Source organism: Coloeus monedula (genome assembly GCF_965178545.1).
Source record: "Coloeus monedula genome assembly, chromosome: 3".
NCBI lineage: Eukaryota > Metazoa > Chordata > Aves > Passeriformes > Corvidae > Coloeus > Coloeus monedula.
In genome coordinates, this window is record NC_138783.1 from 54,161,389 (window position 1) to 54,175,981 (window position 14,593).

The following is a 14,593-nucleotide window of genomic DNA, read 5'->3' on the forward strand; positions in this document are numbered from 1 at the left end:
AATATTATGTGCCTCTTCCAGCATTTCCTTCACCACCAGTCCAAGGGCTGGTCAGAAAACCAACTTCTGCACTGCTGTGCAAAAGCCTCTGTGCTGATCATATCCTCCAGTACAAAGGTACAGGGTGCAATCTCAGTCTGCTTTACTGTCCCCCATTTGAGAATGCCAGTCTCAGAGGGTGCTGAGTATTTTCTTCAAATACTTAACACACTCTTCTGCATCACCTTCTCCTCAGAAAGGAACCTTCTGTAAGCTCAAGGTGGACCCACTGCTGTCATTCACAAGTAGAACATGTTTGCTCTGGAAGGTATAAGATAGAGAAACCTCAGATGTAAAATTCTTCTTCATTAACTGGTGAAGCTGGGCAAACACTATCATCCAGAGAATATGAAGCTGCTCTCAGCGCCTGTTTGTGCTGCTTGGAGGGAGATGCTGAGATGAAAGAGCTGGAAGACCATTCTGAAAGAGAAGGCAGTGAACCATCAACCGACTCAAAGGTATTGCACATGGCTGATACAGGCCTTCCACTGGTGGCTGCCTGTTTAGCCCTACTGACAGTTTGTTTCTGTGATGGAAGAGAGTCTTCCAACTCACTGCAAAATCCCTTAAGGGCAGAGTATGCAGACACCACAGACAGGTCTGAGAAGGACAGCTTCATCCCTGTGTCCACATCAGTCTCTTGGGCACCCTCCAAGTCATCAATGTTCAGCTTGGGGCTGCATTTCCATGTTTTTAACCTGGTTGCAGGTGACCCAGTATTTAAAAACTGAAATGGTTCACTGAAATGAAATGTCTCTGATGCTGAAGAGGAGTTCACTGTGGGCAAGCAGAACAGAGACTTGCTTCGTTGAAATGACCAAGAAATGCTGGAGGCACTCCTGGATCTGCGTGTGAAGTCTCCTTGATCACTGTGTCTCAAGTCCTGCTGGGAGAAACCAAGATAATGACCAAGGCCATTTGTGTGATGTACCTTTTTTTCACCCATTTCTTGTGGCTGTTCAGAGACAGATCGGTGGCTCTGAGGAAGAAAGGCTGGCAGAGTGGTGAAGTGGGAATCTGTTGACACAGATGGATATGGCTGTTTCTTCTGCTTTGCAGACTTCCTACACCAACTGTGTGCTTGCTGCAGCAGGGAGAGGGAGAAAAGAAGATCACATTAATACAGAATTGGCAGTTTTACAACCCTAAGTCTCCATTGCTGAGTTGTTACTGCAAATAATTACGAAGCAGACTTCAGTCAGTATGCCTGCAGCAAATGTTTCACTGCAATAACAAAGACAAACCACCCTGCCAAAATCCCAAATATTTACATAAGGAGCCTTGAAGACAACAAGAATAAATGGTAGAGAAGCCTTGCCTTGTGGGCTGAATTACACTAGCTTGAATTTCTCACTTCCTATTGACTTGTTGAGATTCATTCATATTCTGTCTTCCAACATTACTACCTTAGTGGATAGCTTAAGAACAAAAATAAAGAAATAGAAGAAATATATAATTATAATTTCTCATTTCTTCCTTACTTTTTTTTGTTTTGTCCTCTTTTGAAACATCAGAAAGCCTTCAGCAAGCAAGCAAGCAAGCTCATTCTGTCTTCTCAATGGGAATTTACTACTTCTTTCAACTCTTTCACACTTTCTTTCTTACCTAGTTAGCTCTATTAACTATCTCACAGTGACACTACAGACGCACATTCAATTTGCTTGTAGACACCTAGACTGAAGACCTAAACTGATGATTATGATCCAAATCTGGACCTGAATCTCAGTCCTAGGGCAGGATTCAGCTGCCTACCCATCAGATACTCAAGTATTTGAACAGGGAAAGCAGCTGTGACAAATGGTGAGCCAACATCCTTCTCAAGAAGGAGCTGGAGCCAGGTGGCTTTCCTATGGAATTAGACACTGATGGCTGGGTAACCAAAACTGTGCTTGAGAAATCGTAAAGTTTTTCACCTTCCCACTTATTTCAGTGAGGCTTTTAGAAATTCCCCTTTCAAAACGTTTAATTAAAAGTCTTCTTACAGGAGTTTCTCACATAATACAAAGCGCTTGATCTCTGCCCCAAAAGGGACAGGAACTAATGGGGAAAAGTGCAAGATCATAGTCTTGAGAATAAACAATTATCTCAGCTATGGGACTTGTCAGTTAGAAACAAGAGAGGAGAAAAAACTGGATATCCTGATCTCTTTCTGCTATTAAAGCAACAAGGCTGTGACAACATGGTACTGGGCAGTCTAAAGTGAGTTATAAAAGCACTGTGGACAACTCTGCTACAGCCTCATCCAGAATGCTGCACATGATTCCAATCACACCTATGTGAAAAAGAATAATTGTGAAGTGAAAAAGATGGAGCCACAGGAAAAAAAATAGTAAGATGAACTACCTGTTAAAAAAACTCAACCACAAACTAATAAAAGGTTTCTAGTAACAACAGAAGAAGAGTCTTCTGGGGCAAGTAATGGATAAAGACAGAGCTTGTTCATTTTACCAAAGAGATTATATGACATGACAGAAAGAGCTGAGACTTGGCAACCAAGGAGGTTCTTTGTATCCAGTCTCTAAAAGAGCGCCATACATTGCTGCTTCTAACATCTTGCTAGTGCACATCACATTGTCTTAGTGACCCAGATCTGTCATAGCCATCTTCTGGTTTTTATTGAAGTGATTTTATGGGCAAAAAAAGGATTTTCACATCTGTAAAAAATGCTCTGCTCATTCATGATCTCTTACTAGAGATTATAGGACAGCCAAACCATAGAAGTTCATTTAGATGCTGTAGATGAGTAAATATACATATGTATACTATATATATATATATATAATGAGGTGTGTTAATTCATAACCTATTTCTGTGTAATACAGTAAGCTGTTTCCCTTAATGTCATAAAGAATTATACGAATGAAGAAACTGAGGACAAAAGAGTCAAATGTAATGAGTCAGCTGTCAACAAATCAATATTGCCAGAAATCACGTTGGACCTCTACACATAACTTTATTTTATTAGTGCAATATGTGAGCCAGTTTGTTTAAAAATTACTCTGCAAGATAAAAGGCTTGTCCATGAAGAAAATACCAGCTGTTCCTTAACAAAAGACTTTTTTGGATAATGCAGATAAAAGAATTTGACATGATGAAAGTCCACAAACAGGTCACTGCACTCTTTTGATGTTTTTGACCAAGAAAACACTCCTCATTGTATTTTGTCAGCATTAACCAAAGGTACAATATTTTTTCTCAGCAGTAGCTCTGAGATATACTACATGAACTCAACCACCATGCTCAGTGAATCAACCAAAGCACCTTCAGAACATTTCTACTTCTCAGAAAGAAAACAATGGATTGCCTCACCATATCTTATTTTTATGCTATACTTGTGTTTTTGGAGATTTAAGTTGACAATCTGGCAGATCAAGCATCCACAGAAACCAAGGATCCAAGCAAGTGCAGTCTCCCTGTTTGTGAAAAGGATGGGACCACTGGTAGCAACTTGGACAAAACAGCAGCTGAAAAGGCTTTTGGGAATAGATCTGTCCTTGCACTGCAGAGAGTTCTGGGGCCAGTACAAAAGCCTTGCCTTTACCTTGTGCAGGCTGTACCACCTGTCTACCACACCTTTGTCAGGCAGAGCCCAAAGACATCGTGAATAGGATTTAGCTGTCCAGTTAATACAGCCAGTGGGGTCTGGAGAACAATTCAACTTTCCCTGAAAAAATCCTTGTGTCTGGTTGGTTAGATGAATAGCTTTCTATGTCCTTGGGCTGTACTGAGTAGACACCCATCAACTACAGTCAGAAAGACTGTAGCTGACAATCTACTTTAGGTATGACATTACTTTTAGGGTTTTGCTATTTTAAACTTTTTTTTCCTAGTGCTTTTAATGTTCCTGCAGACAGACAGAGGCATTTCATTTTATACAAGGTATTTGCTGTTAATCTTGCTCCTGGGTCAAAGCTCCTGGTCAAGTCCAGTTGGCCTGGCAGGAGGTAACGGTGGATGGTGAGGAGAAGGGAGCAAGCACAGCCTGCCCCCAGAATGCCTGCCTGCAGGGCAGGTCAACTGACATCTCTAATACAGCTTATTTCTGAACAGCTCTGTTTATAGGAGGAACTGCTCACTTTGATAATTTTTTTTTAGATGAGCTAAGATTTAGAAGACCTATTTCCCAATGCTGCTCTTCATTATACGGGCAGAAATGGGGAATAATGGGGAGATATTATTTTAATACTTTCATCTTAAAGCAATGTAACCGACGACTTTCCTGACTGTGAGAACACCAGACAGTACAAGCAGCAGTAGTGTACTACAGGTAGAACACTGTACTACAGGGATCATGTCAGAAGCTCCATCCATAGTGAATAAAGATTACAGGTTAATCCTGTATTGTAGAGAACTGGATTATGTGGACTAGTAAGACTTTTCTATATCTGCATTCTCTAACTTGCCAAAGATCACAGAGAGGATTCAATTATTTAGCCAGGATTAAAAGTCAGGCAAAACTAGCTCCTAGTCCCAGCCAAGGCCACTGACTGTGCTCTCCTGTGCCACCCTGGCACAGCACACCAAGTGCTGCACGCAGCCTGTGCGCTCATGTGACCGCTCCTCTTCAGTTTTCTGAGGAGGCTTCTCTGCCTCCTTAATCCTGCCATTGCCTTTAAAAACAGTTGCATCTTTTCTGAATTCTTTTCTCCAAGTCCTCATCATCAGCCTTCTCAGAGCTTGCTAACGCTCTCGGCATTGCCTGTTGCCTCCCTGCTGCCTGGCAGAGCCCTGCCTGGTACAGCCATGCTGCCTGCAACAGGCACAAGCACCAGAGAGATGCCAGAGAGGGCGTCAGTCATCTGAGAGGACAAAAACACGATCCAAAGTGACATGTTGATTTTGATCCAAACTCCAAATGCAGGGAGGTAGATTTGTCAGACCTTGCCACAAAGATGCGCAGCAAACTCGGCCACTGACTGAACAGATTAGCTCTCTCACAGAACACATTTTTTCATCTGGCGCTAATCTGCTGCTCATTTATAATCTCTGCACAAATCTTTGTGAAGCCTGGAGGGATTTAGAGTCTTTGTGTTTTACAATGGGCTGCAGAAGAATTTCATGATGAATATCCGGGAATGCCATAAACAACTTAGGGCAAACCTTTCAGAAGTGCACTTTCAGTTTGGGCTGTTGAGACCAAACAGAAAAAATCCATGAGTGCTGCTGCAGTCTATTTTAAGTTATATGCTTTTTAAGAAAGCAGATAGAGATCTCCTTAAGCATTATCTGCATTAAGAACTGCCAGCAAGGCTTTGCTGAGGTCAGGACCCAGCCAGCACAGCAATGACATCACCATCTCGAGCCCAGATTTTGCCTGCCTTGCTCAACAGGAGTGCGATGGTGTTTGTTTAATTGTATTAAAACCAGAGGAATTGATCCAGGGAAAAAAAAAAATCAACACAAGAAAAAGTGGCAGTGATTAGACCTCAGTAGCATCATAATAACTCTTACTTGAAAGGCAAAATGTAGTCAGAAGCACAGCATACCAAAAAGGCAAAATGCACACATTTGATTTAAAATGGAACCTCTTTGAAAAAAGTGGCTTGTAGTGTGTTTACAAAACTAGAAAATTTGAGTGCTTTGTAGCACAAAACCTATTTATTCTCAAGAATTTTTGCTGGGCGTAAAGAGTCACAGGAGATCCTAGAATGCCATGGAACTTAACTGGACTAACAGAAAAGATAAAGTACCTTAGGTTGAAGAAAAACAAGTTAAAAATCTCTCATATGAGTTAGTGACTGATTCTCTGTGCTCCCCCAAAACCCAGCCATTGGCATTAAGAACAACCAAGCACCTATGTCACAAAAAGGAAAGGAAAAATAGACTAAAATACTTTGAAAAAAAGGAGACTAGTATTAGATTTACAGATTAATTATATCAGCTTAAGGTACCTCCCTTGACTGAGTTGATTTTTGCTCCAAAAGTGTGTCCTTTCCACCAATTTCATAGGAAATTAATATAATTTTTGTAAAAGTGCCCTGTACGCATCCTTGCTTGTTGTAAGATATAGAATGGTTTAGACTGGAAGAGGCTTTAAAGATTGTATAGCTCCAAACCCCTGCCATGGGCTGGGACACCTTCTACTAGACCAGGCTGCTCAAAGCCCAATCCAGCCTGGCCTTGCACACTTCCAGGGATGGGACATTCACAATTTCTCTGGGCAACCTGAGCCAGTGGATGCTTTTATTTCCTTTCTTCCTCTTTGTACTCAATTCTGCTCTATCTGCACTATTAATTCAGCAAGCTTAAAGGTTTTTCTTACCTCCATTTTCCTTCCTGCAGACGAAAGAGTTCTCCACAAAAGTGCCCTTTCTTTGCCTGTTTTTGTCCTTTTGCCTTCTCTGACTCTGCTTCAGTTGCCTTTCTTTCTCTTTTCCACTTGTATCTAACTGTAGGTACTCCAGTCTGTGGGAGTGGGACTGCATTTTCTTTCCTTTATCTCCCAGAGTCTGTTCTTTGTGATGCTTTGAGTAACAGGGGTGAGATGATTTCACTGCATTTAAGACTACAGGTATACATTGTATCACCAGGTCTGACCTTGGTTAAACATTTTACAAATCATTTAAGCCATTTCTTTACAGAGCATGTTGACACTTCGGGCAGACTAAAGCATTTCCGTTTTCAGGATACTAAATAACTCTATGCTTCCATCAGGGGCATGACAGAGGTGTCACAAAGTCCAGGCCCCATACCTAAAATGATGGCAGATTGACTAAAGCTTCTAGAATATTTACACACTTGATCAAGGTCATATGAATGCTAGACAGCCATCAAGCATTGATGGCCAACTGGAAAACAGGGGAAGGAGAAGCAACACTGCCTTGTGGTGGACAGGAAAGGCAGAGCCAGGTGAAGTCTGGATTGGTTTGGTGGGTCAGCTGAAGTACGTGCAACCATGACCACACCGATCCATGTCCTAAAGCTCTCAATGGAAAAACAACTAGACCCTGAGACTCCAAGATTTGCCTCTCCTTGGCCAAGATAAATTTGAGGGCAAATCGTTCTTCATGCTGCACAGGAGAGTAAAATGTTTCTTTTAGTCTCAGCTGGGGCTGGGGAAGAAAAGCTTTCTCCAATCCTCATATCTTGTATTTATTTTGACCTCATCAGCTCAGTAACATCCACCCATGCCCATATATCTAAGACAAGGTATTTTCTGCATTGTCTAAGTCCTCTTGTGGCAGCTCCTTGCTTCAGCTGTGCCACTACCTCTGCTCCTAAAACATGATACCACTTCTCAACTCAAGATTACAGTTGCCCTGTACAGATAAGAACATTGGCCGATTAATTCAGCAAATCAGCTAAAAAAAGAATCCCTCTACCTCCTCATAAGCTGTGATCTGCTAACATTTACAGTGTTATTTCAAGGATGCCTTATAAAGCAACACTAGGCAGAAAACAGCCACCTCATAAACTGCACAGAACCTCTCTGGCATGTAAAACAGCAGCAGGTCCTATGCTTAAGTGCTGAGTCTCTACCTAGGCAAGATACTAATTTTGCTGCTGTCCATCTTCCTCCTGGGTATGTCTGCATGTTCCATCTCAGGCAGAGTGGCTAGGAAATCCTGCCAAAATATTATTTCACTTTTCCTACCCAATCCAGAGATGTTCTCATAATTTAAAGAAGCCATCTGTGCACTTTGTACCCTCTGCTCACTATCCTTGCTTCAAAAACGTGCATGGCCAACCAGTCCAATCAGTAACTAACCTTTCCTGCTTCCCACATTGCACTGCCAGGAGTGCAAGTTCATTAGCACTTCATCTGTCTCTGTGTGGATTACGCCCAGAGGCAGCCAAGAATCTGGACAAGACCTACAAATCCGGCAGTATATTCAGTATACCAGTACATGGTAAATTCTTAGCTACATTATTTACATATTCTTCCCACTGCTCTGGTAAGTGCTCCCCAGAGCTCCTGCTTCCGGGCTTAGCTCTGGTGAAGCACTGTGGGTGTCTTCCCCCAGGATGCAATCATGTTCCTAAGCCTTGCTCCTGCTCCAGTGAACCCTTTGCCTCAGCTGTTACATAGCTGCACCCTCGGAGCAATTTGCCAACGTGTAAAAGCTACTGTGACAAAATAATTCTGAAGGGCTTGCCTGCAAATGAAGGAATAGTTTCTTGGCATTAAACAGATTTATCTTACCCATGAATAACTTTGTTTCCTCTTGAACTGACTTTATCTAAGCCCCTTGATAATTGCATTTGCAAAATGGATTAAGAACATGGATCAATCTGTCTGGCAAATATCCAAGTCCCTGTCAGGACAAGCAAGAGGTCACACTTCTTTAGCCTAAACATGAAAGTATACTCAAACCTCAAGCTCTGCCTGCAATTTAATAGGGATATCAATCTACCATTTTTGGTACCAGTATAATTTTTAAAAGGTGCAATATCTGTATAAAGTAAACAAAAACATTCTGATGATTAGTAAGTACCAACTGATATGATATGCAGGCTGAAAAATACTGAGAGGTCATTGTTTAAGCTTATATAACTGGAAAGACATGAAAGTTACTGTCAATGCTGTGGCATGGATAATACTGCTAATAGCAATTCTCTGTGAGAAGTCAAAATGTAGTCCTGTTACTTTCAGGGGTTAGATACTATAATTGTTTTGAAATTAGAATGAATGAAAAGAATACAAGGAGTCTGTGGATCACCAAATCTGGTGTTTCCTATAACCCATGCTCTATCATCTCCTCTCCCTAAGTGACCATCCTGCCTTTAATTAAGGTATTAACCTGCTTGCACCTGCTGGGTGGCTGTTCTGTAATTAGCTATCAATATGTACTAAAATCTATTTATTGGTAAGTTCTTGTTTCTGTGTCAGAACAGTCATTTAGTGGAACAGCCTTTTCCTGTTCCTGCTGTTTACCTTGTGGTCTGTCTTCCAGTCAGAGCTCCCTTCAGACTTACTTTGGTTGGGCTCAGGTGACCCTACTCTACCAGCTTCCCATTGTAAGACAGTCTCTTCATTCCTCTGCACAGGGTGAGAGCCCTCCCCTGTCCTTGCACCTTTCTGAGGTCACCCTTCTGGAGTCCAGAGCTGAAGACAGCTGAAGACACCCTTCTGGAGTCCAGAGCTGAGGCCCTTGGGACCCTGTGCAATGGCACAAACACTTCCCATGCTTCCTACAGAACAGTAACTCTGACACACCAGAGATGGCAATTTTCTTTTCATCGTCATGTTGCACTGGTGGCTGTAGGTATCTGAGTAACAAGATATCTTTCCTGTGATTTAGCTGTACAGCTCCACTTCTGATTGTACAGACTTGCTTAAAACCCATATACCAGGACCTAGTTTTATGACTTTACAATGGCATAAGTTAGATCCAAAGTTTCTCTTTCCCTCCACTTTGCACATACTAAACTTCTTTTGCTTCACCACATTTCCAAAGTGATGAATTCCATTTCTGTAACTTCATTCTCATTTGCCATTTTGTCCTCCTGTTCAGAATCATTGTCCTCACAGAAAACAGAAATGAAGATCAATTGTACTTGCAGGCCATACTTAGGCAGTTTCTGCTCTTCTCTTTTTGTACATATGGCTAAAATCTTATTCTGATTTTCTTTCCTCAGCAAGTCTCACTTTACCTCTGTACTGCCTAGCACTTGTTACTTCTGAAAATTTGCTGGGTTTAAACCAGAAGCCCTATCTAAAAGTCCTATTTTTTGTTTTTACCCTTCCCTTCAATGGAAAACGGTGTAAGGTCCTATAAACCAAAGTTATATCACATAGCAGAAACCTTCTGAGAAAGAACAGGGAAAAGAGGACATAAGTTACAGTGGTTGCTGTGTATAAGTTTGGTGATGACTCCTGTCAGCTTCATTTTGTAACTTATCTCAGGCTAACACAGAAATTATTGAAGCGCAATCTGTAACCCTGACAAATTGGTGTCTTGCCAGATGGGCAAGGAAGCTGCCCTTCTCAGCTCTTTACATGTGTTATTTAGCTCTGGCATGTGATTTCTCTGAGGGTGGCATCGGCAAAGCAGCATCAAAAGGTTCCATTACCTCCTGGATGTGACTCACCAGAGCACAGATGTCCTGTGTACCTGGATTCTCAGTCTGAGGAACTACAAACCCAGGGGCACTGTGCTACAGAGGGTTGTACACACCCCTCTGCATGCTGGGAAGTCTGTACAGTGGAAGGATGGCACCCACAATGCTTCTTCCACAGCAACAAGGTCAGACAACTGGACAAGCCACATGAATGAAATCCGCTCCAAAAGAAAACCCTTTGAATTCTGAACAACAGCCTCGTAAAGGTGAGGGACTGTGTTCCTTGATTTGAATGTAAGCAGCAATAAACAGCTCTGCAGTGCAAAAATGCACATTAACCTGGCTCTGGATTGCCACAGATACCCCTGTGCAGGGCAGGCAGCCATTAAGAGCTTGCTGCTTATCCTTTAATCTCCCTTGGATGTGGTGTGGTGGAGCAGAGCATGCTGATATATTGCCCAGATATGGTGCCTACAGATGTCCTAACAAACAAACTCTCAGCATTCGGATATGAGCACTTGAGATTAGTCCAAAAAGAGAGTCTGTGGGAATGTCTCTAAGTCTGCTCTTCAGGGCACATTTCTTTTCCTTCATCACCTCTCTCTTCATCCTGATAATCACTGTGCAAAAGAGAGATGCAGTTTGTCACCCAGTGATGCTAGAAAATAATGAGTACCATCAGGAGTTTTGCTTGTCTTCCATGAAAGCCTCATAACTGAGGGCTATTTTAAAACTCCGTGTCAGTTCTGTGCCCATACTTCTTATAAAACTACACTCACCAGCCATGATTTCTCCACTTGGGCTCGTAATTCCTTCTGTCCTCATTTTTTTAAACAGCTATCTCATCTCATCTCACATCACTCTTAGCATAAACTGAGGCTGAACTGATATCTGCATAACACCATTCACTGCTTTTGTGATCAGTTACATAACACAGCAAGGGGTTTCAAGTTCTTTCTTCAGCTGTATTGTCCTGTCTCTTTCTCCAAGGATAGAACAAAAAAACCAACCAACCAACAAAAAAAAAGGCAACTGTCAATGCAGGTTAAGCTTTCCTGAACAAAACCAAGAAATGTGCTTCCATTTCCCTGTGTACTGAGCTTACCTGCAAAAGGATCCTATTTCCATCGTGGTCTTCTGTCTGCCACCTGCCTTCGCTGATGGGGCTGCAAGGGTTGGGCAAGAGAGGCACAAGCTGCCCCACATCTTTTACTCTGAACTCCAGCACGGCTGACTCTGTCCTCACTGGCACCTGGCCCTTCGGGAGTTTTTTTAAAGAAAACTGAATGTCTATTTCCATGTTAGAATAGACAGGAAAAACACAGAAGTCTGCTTTTTTCTGACACATTGGTCTTTTCAATATTAACTCATACAATTTCAAGATGTCCACAAAATTTTCATTCCTACAGTATATGGTGAAGCGGATCATTTCCTTCCCGTAGTGCACTGGGCGAATGGCCCAGAGAGGAGTCTCTGGAGCCAAAGTGTAGAAGTCTTGGCTGCATGGCATGTAAGGGAGGAATTTCCCATGCATTAGCTCTGTGTGGTGGTAATGCCATGGTGGCCGCTGAAAAGTTTCATGGAGCTGCAAGATCGGTTCTTCTCCATACTCCTCCTGCAGGAACAGAATGACAGCAAGGGCTGGCTGAGAAACACCAGCCTTCACCAGCTTCCTGCGCTTCCTGGGCGCTCGTCTTTCTGAGACCCGAAACAGCTGCAGGTCTGGATGGATCCAGGCTAGAAGCTTATCGATGGCCTGCTGAAGAGTCTTGGATTCACCTGGGTCTGTGATAATATGTACACTAACAAGGAATGGGTCTTGTATGCCTTCCACAGAAAGTTCACCTGAAATATTAAAAAAAGTCCTTTAAGATTTGCAACCAAGTTGACAACACTTAGGTGATCCTTAAAGGAGAAACAGTCTACTCAGCCACAGTGGGCTTTTTTGTTTTCCATCTCTCTGAAGCTCCCCTGTAGTAAACAAACAAAAAGAAAGTACAGCGATATCGCATCCAGGAAAATAATCAGAAGCCAGAGAAAAGTTTCATCAAGCATGCCGTAAGAGCTGCTGTTTCTCTGAGATAGCATCCAAAAGATGCTACTTGACGTGCATTTCTGTGTAAGAGAAGAGCTGTTCCATACAGTTGAGAGGTAGGAAAAACAAAAATACTGACCAACAGTGGGGTTATAAGGGACATTAATGATGTGCAGACTGATAAGGGTGGAGAGTCTTCATCCCACCTTGTTTCCATTTTTGCCAGTTGGCTCAGGGCATGGAAATCACACCACTGAACTCCACTCTATCACTCTGACACTGGAGTTTTACACACAGTTAAGTGTTTTGTATCCTGGAGGCAACTGTTCTAATAAGTAAGGCAATGCTTGTAGGGAAAAGTAATATCTTTTATTAGACCAACTGATACAGCAGGTAAAAAAAAAAGCAGACAAGCCTCCAGGCACACAGGTCCTTCTTTAGGAAAATATATTACTTGTCCCTACAAATCCTGCACTGGTTGTATCTTCAGACTATCAAGACTGTAATACTACTGCTTCAAGGTTTTCTTAAGATTAAGGAAGACTTTTAAAGGGAGGAGGCGCAAAAAAATTACACTTACTCAGGGGGAAAAAAGAAACCTTTACTTAGCCTTGGCAATGTTCACAGGGGCTCTATCTGTGTCCCTGAAACTTCTCTGATAGCCCAGCAGAGCAATGGCTGGTTGGAGGTCTGGGGAGAAATTGTTACTTCTGTTCTGCTGGAGTTACATGCCAATAAAGAGGCACGGTGATCCAAGACAGTTTAATAACTTAATCATGTAACCTTGATATTTTTGCTGAAATGGTTCCCCCTGTGTAGGATTCTGAAACCACCTCCATGTCTGAGACCCTGAACTTGGGCACAAAGCCTAAATGTGAGAAGCCTTAGAAAGGCTTCCCAAGCTTTTCATTGTGCAGACCACATTTAATAAGGGGATTGTCTCAAAGGCTATTTCCCCTCCTATTAGCAATCAGTACAAACCGCTCCCTTCTCCCTCCTGGCATTGGAACAACATTCTTGTGATACTTCACCAATTGCTTTAATGGAAAAGCAGCTTTATACGAGTAGTGTGTTTTAGTTGTCTTTCAATATAGAATAACTGCAAGACCCAGAGAAAATTTAGATGCAGCTGCATAGCTCTGCAGACAGAGATGACTGGCAAACATAACATCGGCCTCAATTTAGAAGCTGCAGAAAGACACGGTATGCAGAGCAAATAGCAAGAGTGCATCTTGCCTAGGGGAGATAAAGAAAAATCAAGTAAGTAATCAAAAATACAATTACGGCAGAGTTCTTGTATCTCTGCATGAAATGGGTGATGTGGAGTGACTTTGTCAGATGGCTAATGGAAGGAAAAAAAACTGAAGCAAAAAGAAAACCAGTGCCTTGTGGCAAGAGGCATTGCTGTGGCAATCATTACTGGCAGGTAATTCTTTGAGATACCCCCTGCGGGTAGTCACAGTGCGGAAGAAAGAAAAAGGGGTGTGGGGGGAGGTCCTCTCATGGTCCTCTACACTGGACAGCAGAACGGGAAAGAAAACAAATTGCAAAGGACAGTGACCTAATAAACCTGAAAGAAATTAATCACCATAACTACATAGTCATTCTTTTTCTAAGACTGGAATAGAAGATGTTCAGCTTTTTTCTCTCTCTGATTCCTTTGTTACACAAATACTATCAAAGCCTGCAACAAGTGACAGGCTTGATATTTATGCATATAAATGACTGCAGCTCTGAAAAAAGCCTGGGCACAACAATGTGAAGCAGAGAGCCATCGTTGCTGTCGGCTTCTTGCTCTGCATTAAAAGAAGAAAAATCCCCGAGCACGGCTTTTTTACCCTCTTGTTGCTCAGCATGGTGCATGGACACTGAACAGCTAAAGCATTTTTCAGAAGTGGAGCCTTGTGGGAGCCAGTGGCAGCATTAGTATTCTGCAGCCATCGCTGCCTGTGCCCATCAGCACCAGATGCTCGCAGAACCAGCCTCAGAGGCAGAGCACAAAGCCATCCTAGGAGCCAGAGTTATACAGAGCAGAGCAAATTATCTCTTCTTTTTGAGCTAGCAGCAACTGAGTGTAACAGATCAGTACAGAAAGAGCTTCAGTTCTATTTTATGTTAGCAAAGATGCTTTTACTGCACCACTTTTACATGTTTTGTTATGTGGCTTCTGTGCTTCTAAAATGGCAGCCCTTTCTGTCTGGGGAAGAAAAAGAGAAACTTAAGCAGAAGTATGAGGCAAGGAGAAACTTTCCCTGAAATGACAATAAGTTGCAAATTGTTTCTATGCTGCTAACAAGTTTTTTTCCTTCATCTGACAAAGAAGGAGGGGAAACAACACCATTTCTCATGACACAGAACGATTTGCCCCAGGGGAAATTGTTACAGAAGCAAATGAAAGCTCTGCATATGTATTAGCCTTCCTGTGTTACTAGTTAATCCCACAGAAAATATCAAAATGCTGAGGCACCTATTTGAAAATAAGCTTCACAGTTCTCATAGCTATTACATTTTTTCTCT

At 42.2% G+C, this 14,593-nt stretch overlaps 1 protein-coding gene across 1 annotated transcript in view; it reads right to left on the reverse strand.

The window, feature by feature from the left end:
• Nucleotides 1-325: 325 nt before the first annotated feature.
• The window catches only part of FAM124A (family with sequence similarity 124 member A), a gene marked incomplete at both ends in the record, with an annotated part of 37,585 nt that continues 23,317 nt past the window's right edge, over nt 326-14,593 (reverse strand). Inside the window, 2 exons of the mRNA XM_082277451.1 lie at nt 326-1,123; nt 11,147-11,886. Coding sequence (XP_082133577.1) covers nt 326-1,123; nt 11,147-11,886 — 1,538 coding nt within the window. The remainder of the gene's footprint in view (nt 1,124-11,146; nt 11,887-14,593) is intronic.